General features: G+C 38.0%; 2 protein-coding genes across 9 annotated transcripts; both read right to left on the reverse strand.

Annotated features, from left to right (window-relative positions):
- Positions 1-338: 338 nt before the first annotated feature.
- On the reverse strand, positions 339-12,071 carry clpxb (caseinolytic mitochondrial matrix peptidase chaperone subunit Xb). 2 transcript variants are annotated; one of them, XM_040026934.1, is made up of 15 exons: positions 11,790-12,070; positions 11,247-11,322; positions 10,365-10,525; positions 10,141-10,255; positions 8,534-8,688; positions 8,262-8,421; positions 5,417-5,458; positions 4,614-4,790; positions 4,339-4,503; positions 3,320-3,408; positions 2,887-3,051; positions 2,487-2,786; positions 2,038-2,130; positions 1,841-1,947; positions 339-1,719 (listed from the first exon to the last, which is right to left on the reverse strand). In XM_040026934.1, the coding sequence occupies exons 2-15, from the start codon at positions 11,299-11,301 to the stop codon at positions 1,629-1,631; spliced, it is 1,875 nt and encodes a 624-aa protein (XP_039882868.1). In that variant the 5' UTR covers positions 11,302-11,322; positions 11,790-12,070; the 3' UTR covers positions 339-1,628. The 2 variants fall into 2 exon arrangements, with proteins under 2 accessions (XP_039882868.1, XP_039882870.1); XM_040026936.1 differs by lacking the exon at positions 5,417-5,458 and having other exon boundaries at positions 1,589-1,719; positions 11,790-12,071.
- A 1,757-nt stretch (positions 12,072-13,828) lies between these two features.
- Positions 13,829-25,808, reverse strand: LOC120730497. 7 transcript variants are annotated; one of them, XM_040026913.1, is made up of 28 exons: positions 25,531-25,807; positions 24,062-24,425; positions 23,292-23,343; positions 23,167-23,184; positions 23,016-23,078; positions 20,865-20,966; positions 20,108-20,179; positions 19,910-20,014; positions 19,731-19,802; positions 19,403-19,495; positions 19,240-19,317; positions 18,880-18,966; positions 18,671-18,760; positions 17,964-18,002; positions 17,798-17,875; positions 17,622-17,696; positions 17,281-17,373; positions 17,111-17,191; positions 16,756-16,827; positions 16,582-16,674; positions 16,425-16,499; positions 16,254-16,343; positions 16,076-16,156; positions 15,383-15,463; positions 15,123-15,191; positions 14,886-15,011; positions 14,647-14,794; positions 13,829-14,561 (listed from the first exon to the last, which is right to left on the reverse strand). In XM_040026913.1, the coding sequence occupies exons 2-28, from the start codon at positions 24,380-24,382 to the stop codon at positions 14,099-14,101; spliced, it is 2,817 nt and encodes a 938-aa protein (XP_039882847.1). In that variant the 5' UTR covers positions 24,383-24,425; positions 25,531-25,807; the 3' UTR covers positions 13,829-14,098. The 7 variants fall into 7 exon arrangements, with proteins under 7 accessions (XP_039882847.1, XP_039882843.1, XP_039882842.1 ...); XM_040026909.1 differs by having other exon boundaries at positions 19,303-19,317; positions 24,062-25,808; XM_040026908.1 differs by having other exon boundaries at positions 24,062-25,807.
- Positions 25,809-25,883: the final 75 nt, after the last annotated feature.

Consider the following 25,883-nt stretch of genomic DNA (forward strand, 5'->3'; position numbering starts at 1 on the left):
CAGTGGTCTCTAACATTTATAAGTATTATTATTAAAACTTCACTATTTTATCCCTTTCAGCAGATTGTATCATTTTCCATCTGTATTCAAGGCCACACTAAAGACTTTGTACGGACACTTTGTGACTTTCCTGTGTACTAGGAGGAGGATTAGGGAAATGCTGAGGTATCAGGAAACAAAGCACAGCACAATACTTTCCAGAGATTAGCTGATTACATAAAGGTGACAGCCTAACAGTGCATCGCAACATTGTGATGTCTGTTGCATTCATTTATTTTAAGGTTTTAATCGCACCTCAAACTTAAATGAGAATGAAAGAACAATTAAAAAAAAAAAAATTGTACAGAGATATACATTTTATTTGTACACTTTAAACAATCACAATAAATTTAAGATTCACAAAATTTTGGGGGTGGGGAGTACAGGTTCTGTAACAGACCTCTGAAAACTTTAGTAAAATAAAATGAAGCTTCAAGCAAAGGGGGGAACAAATCTAGTTTAATCTAGTTTGAAAGCACAAACAGCATTTTAAAGACAGCAGCAGCATGGTTCAGTCAGAGCATTTAAGTAGAGGCTTGATTACAGACGTGTACTGAGGTACCATTTAGTAACAGGATATTACATCACTAAAGGTAAGGTGAGCTTCCAACAGCCAACCGGGCAACCACAAGGAAATTAAAAAAATATCCATGCTGCTCTGAGGGGTGTTTGACAAAGCAGGTTTGGAGAGGCAGCCAGCATTAACAGGAAAGAGAGCATCTGAACACGGTTCAGTTTTTATAAAACAAAACTTCAGAAGCTATTTCACTGATACTTCAAAGTGACCCGGCTAACCAGCTTTGTGAAACAGCCCTCTGTGAGACAGAGGTCTGTAAGTAAACACTTATACATTCCCTAAAAAGTGTGCTAAAGGAGGAAGCCAAAAACTGAAAATAACCATTCTGGCTGTTTAAAAGGTCACCATTGTGTCTCACCTGCTGTAATTAGTGTGCTGGTGCATTATACCTCACAATATGTTCTAATAATTAGAGGTCATGTCATACAAACTGCTTACAAATGCTACCTAAGCAGCGTGCCTAAACATTTACAGCTGATTTCACTGTGAGCACCATTATTACAATGGTGGTAAAGGAAAAAGAAAACATCAAAAATATTGATGTGCTCATGGAATATGATGCCCTGATGAGGCATCAGCTAACATGTTAACATCATATCGGGTCTTTCTTTTCTCAGCATCCCATGTTTGCAAGTGTACAGTATGATCCCATAATTTCCATTTGCTTCCCTTGCCATTACAACCCCTCACTACAAAAAGGAAAAACAAGCTAGCTACAAATACTTCCATGAATAAAATTTCATTATCTTTATATAGATAAAATGTTAACAATCCCCAGAGATTGAAATATTTTAAGGTCCACCCTGTGAGTGCACCACTATAGAATCTACATCTGATGCACAGGACCCAAGGCTGTTACACTCTCTTAACTTCATCACAAAAACCCTCCCCACCAGTGTCCACAGCGTATTTGTCAGGGGCTTTAATAAAAGAGTTGGTACCAAACTTGGTATCCAAAAGGTTCATAGTGATCTAATGATTTGCGACAGCGTGGCCTTTAGGGTAAAATGGTTCAGTTGTTAGCAGCGTCTGCCTGCCTAGGCCAGTTGTCCTCCTCGATACCAGAGTCGTATTCCTCTTCTGCCGAATCCTTGGCAGGAGTTCTGAAATTCAAATAAAGGATGCAGGTCGAGTTTCAGTTACTGACTCGCCATGTACTCTGTGTAAGAAAACTGATCTCTAGCATGACCCATCTACCCCGAAACTGTGAGGAGAGGTACTGACCTGACATATCTGGGTTGGGATTTTCCTTGGACAACATCTTTGTCCAGCTCAACAGCCATGATGTCAGAGTGGGGCACCTCAAACATGGGCTCAAGGAGGAGTTTTTCCTGTGCATGAAGACAAGTTTTCACCTTACACCACACCACAACAAAAAAATAAAAACCTAAAGTTTGGCACCTTCTGTAAAAATCACATACCATGATGGATCTGAGGCCACGAGCTCCAGTTTTCCTCTCCAAAGCCATTCTTGCTATTGCCCTCAAGGCATCCTGAGTCACATTGAGATCACACTGAAACAAAAGATATTGACCATTTAATTTTAATTCTAAAAATCAAGTCATTTAAGTCACAAACACAAATGTATTATTATGTTTCTGTACATCTGATCTAACAAAAGAAATAGAGGCTGTGTTTAGAGAGACATGATTTTTTTGGTACCAGTGAAACAAGAAAGTACATGCATCAGATTACTCTCTGGAAAGTGTTTGTATTATAAATAAAAGGACTGTGTGCAGATATTTGAGAGGACACTGCTGTATTTTGACTCAAGAAAACCTTACTGTGCAAACACAGCAGCCCAAATATGAGAATGTCTACCCCCACCACCCACACAGCGTTGCAGCAACTACAATATTAGAACTCCTACTTTGTCCATGCTGAACAGAGCCTGGTACTGGGGCACTACAGCATTGCGTGGTTCAGTCAAGATCCGGACAAGCGTGTCTTCATCCAAACTGTGCAGAGGAACGATAACGGGAAGACGGCCAACAAACTCTGGGATCATTCCAAACTCAATTAGATCCCTGGCCTCGACGTGCTTCAGCAGCCTGTCCTTCTCCTCGATCTCTGCTACGGTGTCTGTCTCGCCGCTGGTGTTTGCCAGATCTGCAGCAGCAGCTGCGCGGCGCCCTTTCCCCAGGTTAGAGGGAGTTCCAAAACCCAAATACTGGACAGATATGAAACACAAGGAACATTTTAAAGGCAGGAATAACAAACAGGCTGAACACCTGCTGGCATGCAATACATCTGAGCCTTGTCAAGTTTACCTTTTCATTCTTTCTTCTGCTAATGATTCTGTCAAGTCCATTAAAGGCACCAGATGCAACAAAGAGTATGTTTGTTGTGTCGACCTGCACAGTTTCTCCTCTCAGTTTCCTGGAGTTTTTCTCAGGAACGTTGACAACTGTACCCTCCAGAAGTTTAAGTAAACCCTGACAGAGCAGAAAAAGTGAATGTAAGTCTCAGTTGACCAATACAGAATGAAAAGGACAACAAACAGAAAACCGCAAGGTCATAAATGTAAACAAAATCTGTCTGTGTTTGCATAAAACAAACCAAAAAAAAAAAACCTGGACTGTCCTAAAACTTTAACAAGGAGGAATAAATCGAACATATGATCTCTAAATTAAATAAAAGTATAATCAAAAATAATTTCTTGCAGCCTTTAAACAAACTGCTGCATAGAGTTTGCACACTAACCTGCTGAACTCCCTCACCACCCACATCTCTCAGCTGATGGATTCCAGGAACACTGCCAATCTTGTCAACCTCATCCAGAAACACAATACCTGCACATGAAACAGGAGAACAAAGCTTAATGTCTTACAAAGACACTGCCTGAGACACTTCTTGTCTTTGATGAGCTTTCTGTGGATAACTGCTTAGTATTTTCTTCCAATTTCATGCTTTCTGGTGCATACACCTCACCAGTATTCATGCTGAAAGCTTGTAAACATGCAGTGCAGAGTACAGTGCATGTGTAAGCTAACTTGTTAATTTAACCTGAAATCCAATTAATTTAAACCTGTTCCTCTTCTTGTCAGTATATTCAACATAGTAAAGCCATAAACACATTCTTTAGCACAGTAAAGGATGCAACATGAAAAAAAGCATTCTAGTTTTTAGATGTGTTGTAGCAGAGTAATTCAGTAATGTATATGAAAATGAAACAGCATTAATCTTCTCAATGATTAAGCTTCACAAAGTGATTTTCCATACAAGAGTCCTATGGTACCATTTTAATTTGTTTATACTCTAATGTTATCTACTCCCAGTCCTCTAATCTAATTACTGAGTTTTGGCCTCGCAGTTGAGGCCTTGTTTTTATAAAATACAACTGTGATTGCTTTCTTTTAGGGTCACCATAAATGAATCTGTAAATAATCAGGTACATTAATTTGTACAACAATGGTTTGTATGGTAAACATTGTGACATTAAAATATTTGCTCATTAATCCAACACTTGTCTTAATTTTAATTTCAGGTAGTGATTTGAGACTTCCTATATCAAATGAAATATTATTATTAATTGCATGTTAACATTAAAGAAACGGTTGGGTGGATGTGAGGGGGAGGAACGAGATTATGTTTGTGTTAGATACTGCTGGTGCTTGCTGCTTGTGCTCAGTGTTTTCAAAACAGGCAGTTTCTTACTCAGTAAACATACGTATCATTCTGACACTGGAAACTCATTCTGTAAATAAAGTCCCTCTGCCCACCTTGCTGTGCTTTTTCCACTGAGTAGTTGGCATCTTGCAGGAGTTTGGCAATAACCGACTCGATGTCCTCTCCCACGTATCCAGCTTGAGTTAGTGTGGTGCAGTCGCAAATTGCAAATGGAACATCCAGACAACGTGCCAGTGTCTGCGCCAACAATGTCTTTCCTGTGAAAATTTATGTGAATCATAAAATTGTCTGGAGAAGGACATAATACAAACACATTGCACAGTGTATCTGACAGAATCAGCTTAAAAGTATTACAAACCAAACTTACCTGAACCAGTTGGACCAAGCAGAATAATGTTGCTCTTCTCCAGTTTAATCTCAGTGTGTGTAGAGTCCAACACTTCCCCACCTCTCCTCTCCTGAGGTGCCTGTTGGCTCGCCTGCTGCTGCATGGACGCCCCGAGAGCATTTCCATGAGGGCTGATTCCTGCAATCTGCAGCAGCTCTGGAACAACAAGCCAACCGGACAGGTCACCTCATTACTACAAAGAACTGTAAAAACTCTATGATTCATAAATCACTAAAATGCAATGTAATGGATTCCTTTGAGTCACTGTTAGACAAACATGCCATTCACTGATCATGAATGCAACCATTTGTGTAGAGTAACAGTTCCCATACATGGGCTAAAAATACACACACCCTGTTCAGTGTCACTGTGACTTACTGAGAACAGCTCAACTAAAATTAGCAAACATCTGAAAGTCGGTCAAAGGCCAACTTCATCTGCTTGTCTGGTCTGTCAATCATTGAAAAGTGTAATTTTACTGGTTCAATTTCTAGGTTTTATTTTATGCAAAAGGTCACTGTTACAAACTGGAAATATACCCTACTATCTGATGTTGACAAAATTCCTTAATCATTTTAGTTCAAAGTTCATCATTTTTTTTTTAAATTGGACACGGCCATAAATGCATAAAAAATGTAATCTCTCTGAAAAAGGCAAAACAAACCCTTGACTGTCACAGCGGCCTGTACACTTTGGCATTTGCGCAACTTAAAAACAACAAACTGCTGATTAAGTGACTTCAAAAGTGCTAAAAGACAACAGCGAGTAGGACAGTCACTTACTTGTGAACCTGTATTCATCCTCTCGTCTTCTCATCTCTAGCTCTACAGAGAGAGGGTGAAAGTGCTTAAATCAATATTAATACTAATACCGCTATATTACCATTATAACATTATCAATGCAGTCGCTGAAAAAGAGCTTTATGAAATCATATGATAAATATTGAACAAATGCCAAATAATACAGATTATAACTTAAGGCCACAGCTGTAACCTCTCTACGGTTATTTGTAAGGACGTTTCAAGAGGAACCGTTGATACTCTTTTTTTATTTTATTTTTTTTTATTTTAATAGTGTATCGTATAATATCTATGTATAATTTCTTTGTGAGTGAACTACTGCTTGTCTCTCCTGAGGTATCATACATTTTTATGACCACTGATTGAAATGTTCTGGAGCCCCATACACAGGAATGGCCCTGATAAATGTCCTAAGACTTAACATTGCACTTGGCTTGTTAAGAAGTAAAATCTTAGGTGAGTTTTAAGCATACCTCCCAGGGTCCAGTCACACTAGGGAAAACAGTGGTCGGAGACTGCTGTGCGGAAAAAAAAAAATTTATGCCTGTATGCAATTAACTTGCAGTGGTATTGCCTTTGAAATGGTCTCTTCAAAGACAGATCATTTTGAAGCAATGCTCAGCTGCTGCCTTTAAACCAACTTTGGTGCATCAATTTGGCAATAAAACTGGGATAAAACGGTAATAAGACGAAGTCAGTCTGCTATAAATTTTTGATTAAACAGGGTTAAGTTGGCACTTAAGCGCTGTATGCAATAATACCCTAATTGAAATCTGTTGCCGTCTACCTCAGTCAGTCCTTTTTTTTTTTTCTTTTTTTTTGATACTCTTAACATGCAAATATTAATATTGTTTTCAATGTGGCAAACATTAAAGTCTGCTTATTTATTTTGGCATTTGCATGAACACATTTCAAAGTGAAACCTTGCATGATCATATTTTGTTAATTTATTACCAGCTTATTTAAATGAGCTTTGCTTTTAGGACATACTGTTGCTGTGTCCAAATTAGGGCTGGGCCATATTATACCGTTCACGGTAATACCGGTATAATGTTAGGCAACGATAGGAAAATGAAATATCGCGATAGAATGGGAGTAAAACGCGCATGCGCAGTGCCTTTGTTTTCATACGCACATGGCCGATTGTTGAGTGAAACATATGAACCAGAATTGGTTTGTAAAAATGGTGCAACTTCCGTGATGTGGAACTGGTTTGGTGTTTGTCCGTCAGATACACAACAAAGCACATTTTTTTGCAGAACATGCAAGCGGCCGTTGTTATTGTCATATTTGTCGGACTAAGATGCTCTTAAATCTGGGAGTAATCTGGGTCCTAAACTCTGTATGCTTCAGGTCAAACAACACTGCAGCATCACTGAGAGTTAAAAACTGTCTAAATTCTTTCATCTTTAATAAAACGATCGGCTTTGCTGCTTTACCAGGTGTAACTATAAAGTTTAACTTCCAGGCATCCATGAAAACAAAACTTATTACATTTAACGGAGTTAGAAGTTAGCAGGAAGCTAGCGGAAGTTAGCTCGCTAGTTACCTAAGCATGATATAGCACGTTCTGACTGAGAGATTTCTGAAAAAATTCAAACGTACAGCTCTGCTATCACTTCCAACATAAATGAAGACAGGAAACTAAACAGCAGTGAGTTTGTAGGGTTACTGAAGTTGGGTTAGCTGGTATATAATGATGTGCTACGTGATCGCTAGCGCCACAGCTATGTTAGCATAACATAAACAGTGAAGCTGGAGGACGAACACTAACACTTTTCCACTTATAAAAGTTAACGTGAAGGTTCCTCATGGTTAGAGAAAAATGCAATCGCATGGCAGGATGCTGTAAACACCAAACTTCAGTCAGGAGAACAACTGAGATAATCCATCCACAATACAAGGTTAGTCATTAATATACTGCAACAACATGGGAATAGAGCAGAATTCATTCATTAATGAATCAATGGTACAGAAGTGGAGGAAGCAAGAAGAATGAGTTTAATAAAGTTTGATTTATCTGACTGCTTTGTTTCGCTTAATGTGCGCTATAATCCCGTGCACCTTATGGTCCGAAAAATACGCACTGCACACTGCAGTTTAATGTTGCAAAGCACCTCTTTTTAACTTCAGTGGATATTATACATGGTTATGCTCAGGATATGTCAGCCCATTTCTACTGGAAATGCCTTTTGGTTAAACTTTCAGCAAGGAATTTGCATTTGCACTGTTACATTTTTATAAAGCTTTAATGTACATAAAAAACAGCTTCTTGTTTAAGTGAAAATAAATGGAAGGTTGTCTTTTTGCGCTAGTAATGTTGTGGAGTTGTATTTTGTCTCGCATCAATTATATCGTCAGTTATATCGTTATCGCAAATTTTCAAATATATATCGTGATAAATATTTTTGGCCATATCGCCCTGCTCTAGTCCAAATTCAACTTAGAATTCACTAATTCTCTACTCCATGTTTGACAGACATTCAGCACAGCCTATTTTCACTTTGAGGTTTAGTTTTGAAATCATTAAAAATAATCTGCTGCATTAATTTTTTAAAGATTCATATTACATTTCAGCTCTTGTTCATTTATGGATCGTGTTTCTGGTGTTAAATGAAGACAAGAATTTCACCCAAAATTTGACTAAGCTCGGCACTATCTACCAATACCGAAAAAGGACTTTCATAAGCTTTAAAAAATAAATAAATAAATAAATAAATAGATAAAATCAAGTATGGTTTCCATCAGACAGTAATGGTCAATATTATTTGAAATAAATCCTTAGATGCAGAATGATGCAGTGTCTGCAGAGAAGACTGATACTGACCACGAGGTGTTAAAGATGGCTGTTTTTCCACCTCCACCTGCTGTCGGCTCCCAGAGGGGATGTTATTGTAGATGCGCTTATAGTGATTATACACAGCAACTGCCAACACTTTTTTTGCATAGGACTGGCCAACCACATACTTGTCAAGATAGGCATATATCTGGGAAGGAAAAAAAAAAAAATCTTTCACAACAGGAGAAAAACACAATCAAATTCCCAATCGAATGTTAAAAGCTTGTTTTGACAAATTGTTTCCTGCTTCAGTTTCTTACCTTCTTTGGAGGTGGAGGAGGTTTCTGTGCAAATGCCAGTTTCACTGCCTCCGCAGCAGATTCTGGCTCTTTGTTTAGCCCTTTCTTAGAGTCAGTTTCAGACAGCACCACGAAGAAGTGATGACATTTCTCACATTTGACAAATCGTGTTGATGCTACAAAAAAAAAATTAAAAAAAATTTAAACCAAGCTGAAGCAATTTTTAAAGACACTTCAACATAAATTTATGCATTAATCCCACTGATGCTGAAACCTAAACTAAATATGGAAAAAGTGAAAAACTGCACCTTATTATGTTTTTGATCCTTCGTTGTTTTGAATACTGTTCAGCTTTGATTACCAATAACAGTCAACACATGCTCATTTAAGATCCAGTTAAGGACAATCACAATCTAACACATAACAAGCAGTTCTCTTCATCGCATGCACTACAGGCTTAAGAAAATAAACTCCCCAATAACCCCATCAGATTTCCTGTAGCTGCTCATATTCATTTCCTCTGTAAGCTATAGATAGTTCATGAATATTTCTGAGATGTGTTGACTGACTAGTGTGGTGTCGACCATCCACCCCTAGACAACAAGAAAAGCTCAACATTTTCTGCATTTGTTTGTCTTACTGAGAAATAATGAAAACCCAGATATTGATTTTTCTTAGGCCTTTGTTTATAAAGACCTTTATTACCTGCAACTCAGGTTTTATCCTCCTACCTGGAACACCTGATTCTCAAGCTTTTATTTTTGTTTTAATTTGAGCATCAAAACAAACTTCCACCTTTTCCCTGTGGTCTATAAGAGGATAAATTGTTAAACAGCTCACGAACTGTACATCATAAACCACTTCTCTGTCTGGAAAGTGTATTGTAGATTTAGATTGGCAAAAATTAATAAAGCAGGTGCAGCTGATGTAAATGTAATTTTTAATTGATAGTACTCACTATGATTGGCCGATTTAAAGTCAGAAAGTCGTAAAAACAAATATACCCGTGTCCAAGATGTTTCTCACACGTCCAACAATCCTAACAGCCCCTCTTGGTTTAAAGCAATGAGTCAAAATGTTTATGTGGCACCGCAAAATCTAAAACATTCCTGAGACAGCAATAAAACCGACATTACACAGTTTATATCCACATCTTTATTTTGACAAGCTGTGCCAGGAAAATACTTGAAGTGGTGGTTTGTGGTGCACTATTCATCTCCTGTGTTTACACTAGTGTTTATAGTTATTTCCATGCACAAAGGTCTGTGTAACAGAGAAATATGAAAGTTGATGTTAACTTGTTTTTAACACTAAATCATGAATTTAAGTGACGTCTAATTCATCTTTTTTTCTCCCTGCTCATCATCCATGTTGAGAGGAATCCAGTAACAGCAACCATTTATTCAGCAACCATTAGTTTTCTAGCAGTGATAATACCATGTATTTATTTATGATCAGTTTATTTACTTTGGTTTTTTTTTTTTTTTAACAACTGGTAAACAACAACTTTATATCGTAAGAAAACATCTGGGACACAAACATTTCCACAACTGACACAACATGACATGACATCATTCAACAGTTAGACCATTTGTAAATAATTGTTGAAGAGTAATATGTGAACTCACATACGAAGGTCTCTACATGTGTGCAGGGGTCCCCACACTTAGGGCAGCGTAGCTGGCTTCCACCCTTACCCGATCCTCCGGAGCCAGACATTCTTTTCCCCTCACTGAGGCTCTTCTGTGTAAAAACAACTGTGTTAGCACGTGTTAAATTAAAGTATTATCATCCACTGCTTTAACTAGGTTGTGTACGTCCACATTTACAGAATGTTGCAAATAAAGATTACCTTTCCACCATCACTTCCACCATCCTTGGTTGTCCCATCTTTAGAGCCATAACAGACAGAGGTCTCTGAAAACGACCTCACACGTACTCGAGGAGGCAAATGAGTTTCTCGAAACCCGTGACGACTCAGAAAAAACAACTGAATCCGAGAGCACGACAGTCCTGTTTTAAAAAAAAAAAAAAAAAAAAAAAAAAGCAACATCCCTTTAGATTTCTATCAGCCATAAGTCTGAAAACTAATGACATTTACATATGATTTTAAATTGCGTTTTCCTATACAATGCATAGTGTCCTTAGCATTAATTTTGGGGGAAGAGGGCATAATATTTTCACTTAAATTTTCTTTTAGTTTTCAATTAGGCTTCACCTGTGTCTGGGAAATGGGCAAATAAAGGTTTAAAGTAAAACAAAAATGTTTTTTTAGAAACGTTTAAAGATTTAAAAAGGGGCATTTTAACAACATGTCTAATATTACATGTTATAAGGCTACATAATGCATAAATACCATAATACCAAAGACCATATTTCTATTTCATGTATATTATTAAGAGCAGCACTTCACGGTCTGATGGAAGAATTGTATTTACATGGGGTAAAATCGCTCCTTATGTTTTTGTTGTTTGTCATGAAATCATATGTATTGTTGGTCTAAAATCTGAAATACGAAAACGTAGGTGATGTGACAACATTGTCCTAACTTTAGCTTCTAAACTGTCATGAATTACCTTTTTACCTCCTGTTGACGTTAGCTACAGAACTGTCATAACAAACAGTAATCTAGGTCAGCTGGGGCCCTGATTCCACAAGTTGAAGCAAATAGCTCAATGTCATGCAGCTTAACGCAGCTGTAGGGCAGAGAGTGTGTGCGTCTTCCCTTTCGTACCTCTGTTAGCAGTGTTTAGGAACAACCTGGCAGCCGAAGCACATGGACAGGACATCTTTTCTTCTGTCTCAAACTCCTTAAACAAACAAAAAAGTGTCAAGTTAGCATCGTACAGCTAACAGACTGCGCTGAATAAGACAGGCCGGTTTAACGCCTCAATACTCCAACGTCACAGTTAGCATTAGCACAGCAGCTCGTTGACGAGACTAGATAGTCGCCACTACAGTCTAAATATTTACACTGTACACCACACGAAAAAGTGTTGGTATTTTAAGCTATCACGCAATGCTAATGCTATAAAGGTACCCTTTATGAACACACTATCTAGCTAGCTTACGTAAATGTTAGCTTCGCATGCTAGGCCTTAACCAAATTCACTAAGCGTTTTCTTCTAGAGGAAATGACAAGCAGCCGACGCTGCAGAGCTAATAGGCAGAGTGACTCCTAAGAAAAACAAATTTGCAGGTATCGTTCCCAGCTTATTTAAAACTACTAACTACGAAACACAAAGCAACATTTAACTAGCTTTCCAGTTTTACTCACAGTGCGCGTTGAAAGCAGTCGCGTCTTGACAGCCCCTCTCTGAAACACAAATTTAATAAATCACTAAAGCTTCTGCACGTTTGTTACAGCTAGAAACGTCAGTGTGTCATGCTAATGCCACAGTGCCTGTTACATGGACTGAAAAGTGTCAACTTCTTTAGACCGTTATTTCACAGGTGTGACACGAACTAAAGTGATGTAACGCCTGCTGTTATGAACTAGGTTATTAGGTTGGTTACCCGGCTAGCGAACTAGCCTTCCCCAAAGGAAGCGATAGAAACAGTGTGCAAGGTGTCAGCAGCATGGTGGATTCATTCGTGCCAGCGCATTCAATACCCATCCAGATATTTTGAGATCTGCTCAAACATAGCGCGATTCGTGGTGCGTTCACGACAACAGTAATATGCAACGTTAACAAAGATATTGTGAAATTAAGTTGCGTTTGGTAGTTAAGGGACATATCACATCTAGCATTATAACCTGTTAACAGTCGTTTCAGTCACACTTTGTTATTTGATAGGCTCAGTTCAGATTCAGTATGCATTATTATGTAGAAGTTTAACACAGCCTTGGTACTCATGAGAGTTAGTTTGACATTTTAATGCACGTAACTTTAAACAAAGAAAGAAATGAAGAAATACTCTCAGAAATATGGGCTATAGGTTGACATCACCCGTGTTATTGGCAAATATGCACTATTTTGTCTTTGTTCTTGATACTGTGCAGTGTTCTTGTTAATTTGTGTATTTCCTGTTGTGCTATCCAATAGTGTTTGCGATTTTATAGTTCAGTACATCACTTATGGATTCTTGTGATATGTGTCCACCTCTGTAACCCAGAGCCACTCAAACTTAGGGCCATTTGTCTGTCTATATGTAGTGGAAGGGCCCGAGGGTTAAAAAATACTGTGCAGTCCCATATAAAGTTGTCTTTGTGTCACTGTTTTGCTGACAAGGTTTTTTGGGACACTTGATGAGATCGAGTCTGTGAAGTGAAAAAAAGTGTATGATTATCTTGACCGTTTCATATGTCATGCTGTTTCTGCACAGCTAACTGTTCACCCTGTCAAAGCAGCTTGATAAAAGACAGACAGAACTTTAAATCAGAAGTTATGCCCGTTATCTATGGATAACAGAAAAAATACTAATTTTAGGGATATGTTTAATCAGAAATATACTGTATGCTACAAACAAGAAGCTGTTTTTTTGCTTTAAGAAGGGGCCATGACACTTTGTCATGGATGTTATATGGATAACGGAAAAACTACTAATTTTAGGGACATGTTTCATCAGAAATACTGTATGCTACTATCATACAAACAGACGGCTGTCACAAGATGTCTTGTTAAATATAGGTGAATGAATGTGAGGTCAGAGAAGAATGGCCAAACTTCTCTGAGCTGATTGGAAGGTGACAGTAACTCAAATCACCACTCGTTACATCCAAGTGTATGCAGAAGAGCATACCTTGAAGCTTCAGCAGCAAAACATAACACTCAAGACTGCATCTCTTGTCAGCTAAGAACAGAAAACCAAAGCTACATTGAATTCACAAATGCTCACCAAAGTTGGACAACAGAAGATCTGAAAAAACATTACCTGATTGAATGGTTCTCAGTTTATACTGCAACATTTGTATGGTAATTAAGGCAGTTCTAAAAGCAAAAGGAGGTCCAGCCCGGTACTAGCAAAGTGTACCTATAAAAGTAGCCAATGAGTGTATGTGTAAGGTTACAACTTTTCTCCCAGTCAGTTGTACAAAGTAAGACATGCAAACAAAAACTACTCATATAAATGTACATTTAAAGTCTGATTTCAAATGTCTCAACCCAGCTGCACAGTTAGCTGTAAAAGCTGTTCCAGTGTGTCATCTCTTAAGGCTCCTGGACAAAACTTGGCTTGTGAGCTTCTGCCGTCCACCACCACCTGTACACCACCATCATGTATTCAGATAGCTTTATCACACCCACATACTCATTAAGGCAGGCTCTCGAGAGAAGTGAAAAATGCTAAATATCATGTTGACACAGCAGAACCTGATTATTATTAAAGAGGTATCACACACCTTTTATTTGACCGGATTATAAGACTTTCAGTACAGAAGTCTGTCTACAGAAAAATACAAAAATATATGTTGCTATGAATACTATTCATCTTTGGTTTTTGGTTGTTTTTCACAAACAAATTAAACTGAAAAGCACACAACAAGAAAAATTGCGCAATTATTTACCTGTATATTGTGACAAAACTAAATCATACAATGCCTTGTGAATCCAACTGCATGATGTCATAGAGTTTGATTATTTATTTTTAGGTCTTTTTGAATTTAACTCTGCAGGTATTCACACTTTTGTTGTCCCACACGTACAAAAGCTTTTTGTTGGGATAGTACGAGAGCATAGCTAAGATTCCATTACCTGATCTTATGTCAAAACCTGCATCCACAGGACTCTCTTTCTTTAAATCATAGGCATATGTCACCCTTCTGTCTTTGTCATCTGTAAAATACAGCACCCCACACACAATGAAAGCATTTCCTGCTTTAGCTGTCGGGTAGGTGGTGTTTATGACAGACTCTATAGAGAATGTGTCATCGTCGAGCTTTGCAACCAGTGTGCTGTCATCTGTGTTTGAGGCAAAGATGACCCACAGTCCACTTTCATCCACAGCAAACTTGAAGTATGTCTTTGAGTTTCGAAAAAGATAAGTCAGGTTGTGATATCTGGTGTCTGGCATGGTCAGAATCTGCGTTCTCTTCGTTTTCAGACCAAATCTGTAAAAATTTAAAATATTGACCATTAAATAAATGTTGCAGGCATCAAACACCTCAAGACAGGTGCAGATGGTGCAGCACTTACTTTATAAGTCTGTTTTTTCCGCCGTTGTGGTAGTAAAATGATCCTTTATAAACAACATGGCCACACCCCTGGTAGAACCTCTTGGTGTCTATAGTGTTTTTAGTGTTTTGCGATGATGAAAGGTCCTGATATTCCCACAAATGTCGACCTGGTGACAAAAAGTTCTCGCGTTAAATCCAATCAAATAACTCTCAAAAGTCTGTTATGAAGTGAGAATTCATGGATGTTGTGTAAGTCACCTGAAAAATGATCGGCCAGCCAGTACTGATCTTCATCCAGCTGCGACGCGTCTGACATCCAGGCTCCATAGGTGCTTTCCATTTCAGTGGGCTTCTCTGAGCATTTTATGTTTTTAATAATACACTCTAAACAAAAAAAAAAGCCACACACACACACTTTTGTATTTCAGTAAACTATACAGTAGAAGATAATTAGATAATGGCATGATTTGAAGCTTAATTTAGCAAGTCTCTAACCACTTTCTGTTGATTTGTCACCAGTGGTCACACTGATCTTATTATCAGACCAGAGCTTATTTGAAGAATCTGAAAAAAAAAAAAATGAAAGATCATTTTTAATGTAAATATTAATGATGTTTGAGTCATAGCAAGTGATCATTACTTTGTATTTTTGTGTGAGGTGACTATAAATTATCAATACTACTTTTTATTGAGCCTTGCAACAAAGTGAAGTGTCAGTATTGAGGTCAAATATGGGACACGTGGCCATTCCTCACCAGTTGTCATGGGTTTATCATTGACGTTTCCACTGTTATTAAAAGTGTCTCTGTTTTTATCCAGTTCTTCAGAAAGTGAACCTTTAAATTGAAAAAAAAAAATGAAAGAGTGTATAGAGATTCTAATGATATTATGGTTTAAAAAGCACCATATTAGGCACACCCTACTGGCACCAGGTTGGGCCCTCTTTTTCCTTCACACCTTTGATTTTTTTGGCATAGATTCAACAAGGTGTTGTAAACAACACTCAGAGATTTTGGTCCATATTGATATGATAGCAACACACAGTTGCTGCAAATTTGTCAGCTGCATATCCATAATGTGAACCTCCCACCCAACATATCCCAGAGGTGCTCCATTGGATGGAGTTCTGGTGAATGTGGAGCCCATTTGAGTCATGTCAATTAACCAGTTTGCTAGAAGCAGCCATTCAGAAGACGTGTACACTGTGGTCATAAGCACATGGACATGATCAGGATCAATACGCGGGTAGGCCACGGTCTTTAATGATGTTTAACTTGTACTTAGGGGCCCAAAAATCCATGCTGTCACATGGTGTTTACGTAAAATTTTAACCATACCATCCAAATGTCCCAGCAAAAATCAAGACTCCAATATAAATAGGATAAAATATTCCATATAAATAAATAACGCTATGAGAGTAACGTTCATAACGAGTGTGTTAGTCTTACCTATAAATCGTGTCACTGATGCCTCTGTAGCATTTCGTATAGCAACATTGAAGGCAACATCTTTATCAGCTGCTTTTAGCTCTAGAAAACAAAGTAGAGTGCTTACTCTCTTGTTTTTTTTTTCTCTTTTTTTCATATATTTAGACTTCAGTTTATCTCTAGTGTCTTAATGTTTTACCAGGTTCTATTGTTTTATCTGCATCCTTTTTAGAACCAGGAACAGTAAAAGCATCTCTGGTGTTTTCAGCTGGATGTGGAGTTGGTGTTACTGCAGATACAAAGATACAAGTGAGTTAGTACACATATAAACAGTATAACCAGAATCAGATACAGTATGGCAGTTTTTTACCTGTTATTGTGCTTGTTTTAATGATGGTTCTCCTGCCATTAAATGTATCACTCTTTATGTTGGCATCATGTGGGGCTGCAGAGTGAAATTGGAACCACATTCAGAACTTTTGTTATGAAAGAAGTAACTTAACCATTAAAAGCAGATGATTTCCTACCTATTAATACTCTTACTGGCCCCTCTGTGACATTTGCAGTGTCTGTATCATTCCAGGTGCCCTGGCTGTCATTTTGATCAAAATTTAAGGACTCTGGAAAATTGAAAGAAAAAAATGGCTTTAGCATTTTCTCTTCATGTAGTCAAACTAAGGTTTGTCTTATCTGAGGTTTACCAAGTTCTGTTGTTGCATCTGAAACGTTCAAAGCACCTCTGGATTTTTCTGGTGAATGTTCTGTTGGTGATTCTACAAAAAGAAAGAAAACTTTTACTAGAAGAGCTGGCACACCAACTAGAATCAACCTTATAAGCTTGAGCTTCCTGTCACTAAATGTAAAAAGTTAAGATATTTAAGGTTTAGTTAAATATTGAACCTTGAGTCAGCATAGCTCCTGATTTTGTCAGCAGCTCGGGCATCATTTTGGATATTTATTCAAGATTAGAGTGAAATGATAAAGTTCAAGAATTTTTTATAAATAATAACCAAAGTAAAATAGGATATTTCATAATCCAAAGCAATGATTTCATACCTGTTAACAGCATTACTGGTCCTTTAATTTCTGTGTCATTCAAGGTCCCCTGGCTTTCATCGTCATCAAATGTTACTGGTTCTATGATTTTAAAAAATAAGTATTAGGTTGAATTTTGTTTTTTAATATATTCAAACTTATGTTTGCCTTTGCAGTCTTGGTTGATTTACCAGTTTTCACTTTCATGCTCAGATGTTTCTCAGATTCAGAGACATTCAAAGCATCTGTGGTGGTTTTCTGAAGAGGATACGCTGTTGGTGATTCTTCAGGAAGAAACACAAGATGTAACTACAATTTCTGCTGCACACATTAGATTTGTGTACAAGTAATATATAAAAATTGGTTTCTCACTCCTGGTTAAATCTCACTGTTCATGAGATAAAAAAAAATAAAAAGCCTAAACTATATATTTTCATAATTAATGATGTTTAAGAGATAAAGCTCTTACCACCCCAAAACATTTACTACAGAAACATAAAACATTGCTGAACTTTAAACAGCTTGAATTTACCAGTTTTCAGAGTTGCTTTAATGAAGGTTTCGCTGCCATTAGAGGAGTCATTGTTTATATCTTCATCAGGTGGTGCTGTGAAAAGAAGACAACAAAGTTCAACACGTCTTCTTTGCATACCAAGCACAACAAGAGGAGGACATGCAGTTAATAACTCAAAGCACAAGGTTTATTACCTGGTAATAATTGTACTGGTCCATTTGTAACATTTTCAGTGTTGGTATCATTAAAGTTGTGCATAAATGGTTTTGTGTCTAGAGGAATTAAAATGTTGTCATTAATCAGTCCTGGTGAATTTTTTGTGTTGGATTTTTGTGTCAGAAGGGTTACAAATGTTCATACCTCCTCTGGTGTTTGCAGCTGGACCATCTGTTGGTGATTCTTCAGTAAGAAAGAGAAGTTGGTCCACACATTAGAAAAATTATATATTCGAATAGTTAATTGCTTCAATTTGGAGCTCAACTTCATACTCTGCTGCAAGTATTTTAAACAGTTTGTCATTCTTAGGAAAAATTTAACTTGCAGTTTATTTTAATCCCAAAATTGGGAAAATCTTTTTTCATAGAAGTTAAAATCAAGTTAAACACTGCAGACATGATTAAGTTGCTTAAATAAATAGAGCTCAATAACATAGAATACAGTATGATCACATTGGGATTAAAAACAAGTGTTAAAAAACAATCTGAAAGCAAATGAAATAAAATAAGTATGGATTAAAAATATGAAATGATAATATAATACTATATAACTAAGGTAAGTATTCAAAGACGTCTAAAAGATATTAGTACACAGTCTGTTAGTCAGTTGTAACGTCAGCTTGTGAATGATTGTGAACGAATAAAGTATCTGCAGCCAGTAAAACTAATCAAACCAAGTATGAGCCCGTACACTCACAACAGGAGCATTTTTAAAACACACCAGTTTTTACTGTTGTTCACTGACAGTTCTGCTGCCCTTAAATGCAGCACTGTTTAGATCTGCATCACTGGGGTCTATACAGTGAAAGCACTTCTAAAGTGACAGAAAGAGGATGTTTTGGAGTTTAATACCTGTTAATTTTCCTGCTGCCTCTGTGATGACTTCAGGGTTTCTAAGAATTGCTGTGCTGTAGCTGTAATCTTCATAAAACGGTGAACGGTCTAGAATGTTTGGGGTTTTTGTTTGGGGTTTTTTTTTTGGGGGGGGGGGGGGGGGGGTTAAACTGTGTGGTTTAAATACATTTTTCATATATTCAAATTTAGGTTCTTTGATCATTTACCTGATTCTGTCTTATTGTCTAGTTTCTCAGAGTCAGAGACATTCAAAGCATCTATGAGGTTTTCAGCTGGATGTGCTGTTGGTGATTCTGCAAAAGGAACGTAGAAGATGTCACTGGATGATTGGACACACAATTTATCATAATCGTAGAAGAAACTTGCTGGTTTATTACAAACAGCAAACGATCTTTATGTCATATCTAAAGCCAGTTTGAGCCAGTTTTAGTGTCTCCAGTTATTAAGTGATCGTAAATGTATGGTTTGTAGAAATCTAAATGAATTTGTTAACGTCAGTTCTAAAACATTCAGCCGTCTCTTAAATATCTTAGCAGAGACACTCTGACACTCAAATGGTTTCTTACCAGCTTTCAAATATGTGTCTAAAGTTTCATCAGAGAGAGCTTTTCCAGCATCATGCGGCTCACCTGGTGTTGGTAACACTGTGGAATCAAAGAGGAAATCCAGTACAATGAGTATAGTGTGAAATAAGATTTGTGTGTACAATGAATGAGTACCAATATTAACCTGCTAATAAATTCATTGGTGCTTCTGTAACATTTTCTGGGTCGATTTCAGTCAGGTTGTCACTTTGGTAATCTGGGTGAGGTGATATCCAGTCTGCAGAAAAGAAACATGATCAGCATAACCATAAATGTTTTATATGAATCCAGATACACTATTATACTGTATATGTGGCCAAAGTTTCAAATCCTTTTGAGCCAAAATGGAAATAAGCATAAAAGATCGCATTTAAGGTTTAACTGAGTGGGAAATGCAATTATTCAACCATTTTTATTTGTGTTCTGAAGTGATGTGGCAATACTGATAGCAAACACAGCAGACATTTTCTTACCACTTTCCACTGTAGTAACAGTAACATTTCTGAAGGAGTCGCTGTTGTTGCCCAAGGCTACACTCAGCAGGCCTGGAGGGAAAAGGAGACATTTACAATTCTGCAGCATTTTCAGTTGTGACACAAAAAACAAATGATCGTGGCTGCGCTCACTGTTGTTAAAGTTCAGCACTTCTCACCTGCGGATGATTGGGACCTCTCGCCTGCTGGGACCTCTGTGACATTTTCTTCTTTGGTATTGTTGAAGGCATCTTGGCTGTGGTTTGGATAAAAAGAACCAAAATCTAGGAAATAAAAGATGTTGAGTTTGATGCTCTTTCTTAGTCAAATATTAGTCTGCCAAACAAGACTTCTTATCGCTCAGAGTGGTAACTAACCTAATTTTATATTTGTGCCACTAACATTCAAAACATTAGTTGTGTTATCAGCTGGACGTGGTGTCGGTGATTCTGTGAAGAAAAAAAAGAGACATAAATTGCTACCCTTATCTTAGAGCAGTTACGAAGCACACACCATCCATAACATCTACCCATATACTTTGCAACGTGTTGTTTTATTAGCTACTAATTTTAACCCTGTGAGGTCTAAGTCATCATCAGTGATGACTCTGACTCTAACCCAGCTCTAACTCTAAACAATCAGAAGATGGATGAATGGATGGACAGCTGTCGATCAGGCTAATGGACACCTCTATGACCAGTGTGTTGGGAACTTATCTTTAAGATCAACCTGAGTGAAACTAAGAGACTAAATAAAATGGAGACAAATCCAGACAATCAAAGAGTTTAAAATAAAATCTAAATAACAGTCTTACATCTTGTTTCTGTAGGAGAATGGCTTCTGTGCTTTTAAAATCTTGGCATTAATCATGCCTTTGACCAGTCCGATTTGTGAGGAGAGACGTGAAAAGATTTTACTTTGTGGTAAAACAACTAGAACTGTGAATGTTACACTGCTTAATATCATAGTGGATAAACAAGTGATTTTTAACTACTACTGAAATCGAATATACAGTGAACAAAAGCAACTGAACACTCTTCAGGTCAGCCAACACTCTTTTTTTAATAATCACACAGCTTCTCATATCATGTTTGCGGTTCTTGGTCCACTGGCTCATTGTGGCATTATTCCTACCTCTCCATGCGTAAATTTGACGACTACTTCCTTCAGTAATCTTGTTTTTCATGTCACTGGAACAACAGGTGGAGCAGGGTGGACCAGGTGGACCAGGAAGACCTTTATGTACACAGATTATTAAAAATATGATGTGCAAAACAGACCAAATTAACAATACTGCTAATATAGACTCTTTAATATTAACTCAATTATATTTATATAGTGAAAAGTCAAAACATAAATCATCTCAGAGTATTTTTACACTGTAAGGCTAAGACTTCACGTGGTGGGTGGGTGGGGGCTCTGATTTTATATTCATTTTGAATGTTACCAGCCAAAAAAGCTGTTATCAGTTATTGCCACTTTCATAAATATCACTGGATGCATAAATATGAGGTGAGTGACTTATGAAGAGCACACATCAGCTTTGGGTTAAAGGGAGAGAGGAGAAAATAGGTCAAGGAGACAATTAAAACGAAGAAGTTTGGCTGAGTCAGAAATCTTCAGCTCCAGAGCCAGAGACCTTTGCTGAAAAAACAGGGAGATAATGGCATGCAATGTTCATGGCCCTTTGAAGTCTGTGGAGTGAAAGAGAGAAGAGTAGAGGAAAGGTGCTCGATGCATCATGGGAGGTTCCTCTGACGCAGCAGCATAACTAAGTGATGGTTCAGGGTCACCTGATTCAGCCCTAACTACAGGCTTTATCAAAAATGACCGTTTTAAAACTAATCTTAAAAGTAGAGGTGGCGTCTGCCTCACAAACCCAAACTGGGAGCTGGTTTCAAATGAGAGCAGCATGATATCTGAAGGCTCTGCCTCCCACTGAAATGCTGAAAATGTGAGGATCAGAAGTAAGTCTGCCCTCTGGTGCTATCTACAGAATATGGTACCATGAGATCTATAACATGTGTCAGAGTGTGATTAAGCAGGATTGCAATTCGGTTCTAGATTTAACAGGAAACAAATGAAAGGGCGTTATTATGACAGAAATATCACCTCTCTCTACTCCCTGTAAGTATTCTTGCTGCAGAGTTTTAGAACAGCTGCATCCTGTTATAAGGTGTAAGGTAAGTACAGAAGTCTGGCACAGAAGTAACAAAAACAATAAAGGAAAAAGGAATGCTGTGATGTGGCCTACCCTATTAACTGTTCATATAAGACTGTTTTAACCTTAGTAATGACTTGTGATGCCTCAAATGTATTCAGTTCAGTTACATTTTATTTTTATAGTATTAAATCACAACAGCCAACGACGACAAGGTGCTTTATATTGTAAGGTAAAGATGCTACAATAACAGAGAGAAAGCCACAAAAATCAGGTGATATGAGCAAGCACTTGGGGACAGTGGGAAAGAAAAACTACTACCGGGGAGTGGCAGCCTCTGCCATGACTGGTTTGGGAGTGAGTGAAGGGAAACAGGACACAAGGCACAATAAAGGTGTGTTTTTTGATGGAAGTTAGAACACTGGGGTTTTCAGGTAGCCCTAGTGAGCTGTATGGGCAGAGATTACCCTCATTAACCTTTGATGCACACCCAGTTATTTTGTTCTGGAAGCAGGCCTGAAAAATGACAAAAGCTACTCAGTTCAGAAAAGAGAAGTAAGGATTAGCCCTACTTAGCATATATTTAACACATCACAAAAAGACTGAAGAGTTGAAGGAAGGAAAAGGAACCAATAACAGTTAACAGTCTGTTAAGGTAATGTCAAGCTCCTTGAGTATTCATCAAGAGCTTCATGTTAGTTCAAAAACCTAAATATCTTCAGAATCTCAGATTAATCTCAGAGTTTAAGCCATGCAGAGTTGGTAAAAAGATACAGTGAATGAGTGAAAGTTAAAAAAACAAAAAAAACATTGCCCACACTGCAATTTTCAGTTTCAAAACAACAAAAATACTATAATTTGGGCTAATCAGTGCTAATCAGTGCTAATCAGTGCAGCAAACACTTATCCCACTGCAGTAAACAGCTATGTGGCAGCTAAATACAAGTTTCTTGCAGACAGTGAGTGGGATGCTCGTGTTGTGCAATGACAGCAGGAACAATGAAAGACTGTTTGAAATGCACGAGAAGCTTCTGGTCTGCAAATTTGGTTGTTTTCATGCAGCTTTTTGCTGAATGGGAGAGGAGATGGGTTCTCAGATTTCTTAAACATATAAAAGTTCTCACCTTTTCTACCTCGTCTCCCCTCTGGCCCCGGTGGACCTGGGGGTCCAGGTGAACCAGGTTTACCTGACAGAACAAAAACACTTTGTAATGCAGTAGGAATTTAGCATAATTTGAGTAAATTTACTCAGTAAATTTAAATTTCAGTTTTTACCTGGGGGTCCAGGTGGGCCTGGAAAGAAAAAAACAATTCACATATTAAAAAAAACAACAACAACAACTATGGGCAGTAAATATGCAAATGAAAACAGTGGAGATGCATGTTTTTATGACGTGCACCTGTTAAACAAATTCCTTTGGAGCTCCTGCACATGTCTGTGAAGGCTTTGACCTGAAATAAAGAAAAAGACAGGCATGAGGAAAGTTTTGATTTAGGTGTAAGTTAACCACATATAGGGCCATTTTAGTTAGGCCCTGTTAACACAGAAAGGACAGGGTGTTTTCTAAAGGTCTATATTTTAATCTTTTGCCATGTTCAGTGTTTATTCCCAAAATCCAGCAAAAGAATCATTCTCGTTAACAGAGCTGAAGCAGTTAGAGTATAACAACAACAACAACAACAACTAAAATTCCCTAACATTTTCTCACTTCTTAAATCTCTGCTGTTCTTTTAATCTTTAGGCTTTAGATGAAACAAACTGAAAGTGAAGATTATTTGTTAATAAAAACAATGATACTGCCCCCGGCTCCCTCACAAAATATACAGTAGCACGGCTTTGAAGAAATGCCAGTTTTGTAGTGGAAGAAAGTGGAGCCGAGGGAGGAGCAGTCACTCTTCACAGCACAAAGTACTTTTCCAGGAAGCACTCAAAACTAGAAATGTGTTAATGGTTACAACAGACTCCTGGATTTCTTAGATTGCAAGGAGATGCCTCACATGATCGTATTAAAGACACCAAACTCTGGAAAAATAAAAAATTCCCCCTCTCTTCCATTTCATAATATATATTCAGAGATTCATAACTCAGTTTTTGTCATAATAGAGTAAACAACTTATAGCATTAGTATTCACAGTCCTACAGAAACATCCAAGCATGCTGATGTCTTACAGGAACCATAGAGTATGTCATGAGCATCAGCATATCCTTCTGATCTTCGCTTTGCATTGGATCTTCTTCCTGGTTTCTCCTGCGGCGGTGGAGCTTCCTGAACTCTCGGGCCTCTCCGGGGTTGATGGGCAGGATTCCCGTCCGCAACCTGCAGCTCTCTGTCAGCTCCTGCATCTGGGACTCCAGCCTAAACAGCTCGTCTGCCAACTCTTTCTGCCGAAACAGCAGAAACACTAAACCTGCCGTGCTCAGGAGCAGCAGCACGCACATCCCCACCAGCAACACTTTCCACATGGGAGAAACAACACTTCCCTCTTTCATGTTTGTGCCCCGTTCCTTGGTCCTCGCTGCACAGTGATCCGGGCTGTGTAATTCAGAAGCACATACAGCACATTTCTGAACACCTGCCAGCAGATGACACGTCAGAGAGAAACCACAGTAGAGCAGTTGGAGAGGAATAAACATGTCAAAATCTGCCTGGAACTACAGCGAGAGAGAGAGAGAGACACGTGATGCATTGCATAATGACAAACATCTGTAAGACTGCTGAAATCTGTAGGCTTGCATGATTTAAATGCAGCTAATGGACATATTTCCAGAATGACACATCCTCCAGACAGCATAGGGCTTCCCATCATTCTGGTGCCTCTTTTCCTCAGCATTTTCACTAGCTTGTCCTACTCAAAATTACATGGAAGTGGAATAAATAAGCTGGGAACAAGGGACACATTGTTGGGATCTACAAAAGAACTTTCAGAGAGCTTTCAACAAATGTCTGCGAGTGTGCAGATGTACATGTGTGGGTGTCAGAATATCCTTTTTATGAAAGGGTTTTGTTTTTTTCTATTCATTGCAATATGAATTTCGAAATTGAAAGTTTCGTAAATAGTCAATGTTACTTTTTTTTTTTGATTGATTTTTGATTTGCTGCTTTTTCGGGGGTGGGGGGAAGAGGTCATTGTAGCTTCTGTTGCTAATTTCAGAGCAAGACCAACACATCCACCCCTAGATGTGTGGCCAGTATCTTTAAACAGGGCATACCAGCTATTCACAGGTACCAAGCAAGCCAGCTCATTCACAAAAGCTTTCCATGAACAGTGTTTTTTCCTTTCAACTTTGCAACTATGATTTCTTACACTGGACTAACTAACATGCAATCAATCAATCGCTTTGACAGCACTTTTAGATTAAATTATTAAAACTGAGCTTTCAAGAATATAATTATGACATTTTTTAATTCTTCTTTTCCCTTTCTGAACTCCTGAGTAAGTCCTTGTCTCCTTTGACACAGGTCAGTCTGACCCAGCTAATTAATTTCCCTTTCAAAAGCCTCCCGGGTTGATGAATTGGACAGTGGGGTTTCTCTGGGTGCAACAAAGCTAAATGTGAAGTAAGCCCATCTAAACACTAATGCAGAGCACAACCAGTGAAAGCCTTGCAGGTTTTCCATTCTTATGAATCAAAAGCACCTTCTTTGTTCTGCTGGAAACTGCTTTGTGGTTCAGATGTGCACTGCTGTGTCTCAGGTTCACTCCTCTGCCATGGTGCTTGTAACCCTCAAGTGACCACGTCTCCAGGCAACTGTTAAAGTGAAAGCTCAGCCAAAGGATTTATAAACACTTGAAACACTGGATTTATTTGCACAAAGGATACTGGTCACCTTTAAAACCAGTAGAGGAAGTACTGCACCTCTTCAAATTGTACTCTAAGTTGGACTGGAGCAGGAGAGGAAAGAGAAGTAAGTAGAATTATTCAACCTTTTTTTGTTACAAAGATTTATGAAGCAAACCTCTCACATAGACTGTTAATTTTTTTAAATTTA

The sequence above is a fragment of the Simochromis diagramma genome, unplaced genomic scaffold (genome assembly GCF_900408965.1).
Source record: "Simochromis diagramma unplaced genomic scaffold, fSimDia1.1 OVJJ01000293.1, whole genome shotgun sequence".
In the NCBI taxonomy this organism is placed as follows: domain Eukaryota; kingdom Metazoa; phylum Chordata; class Actinopteri; order Cichliformes; family Cichlidae; genus Simochromis; species Simochromis diagramma.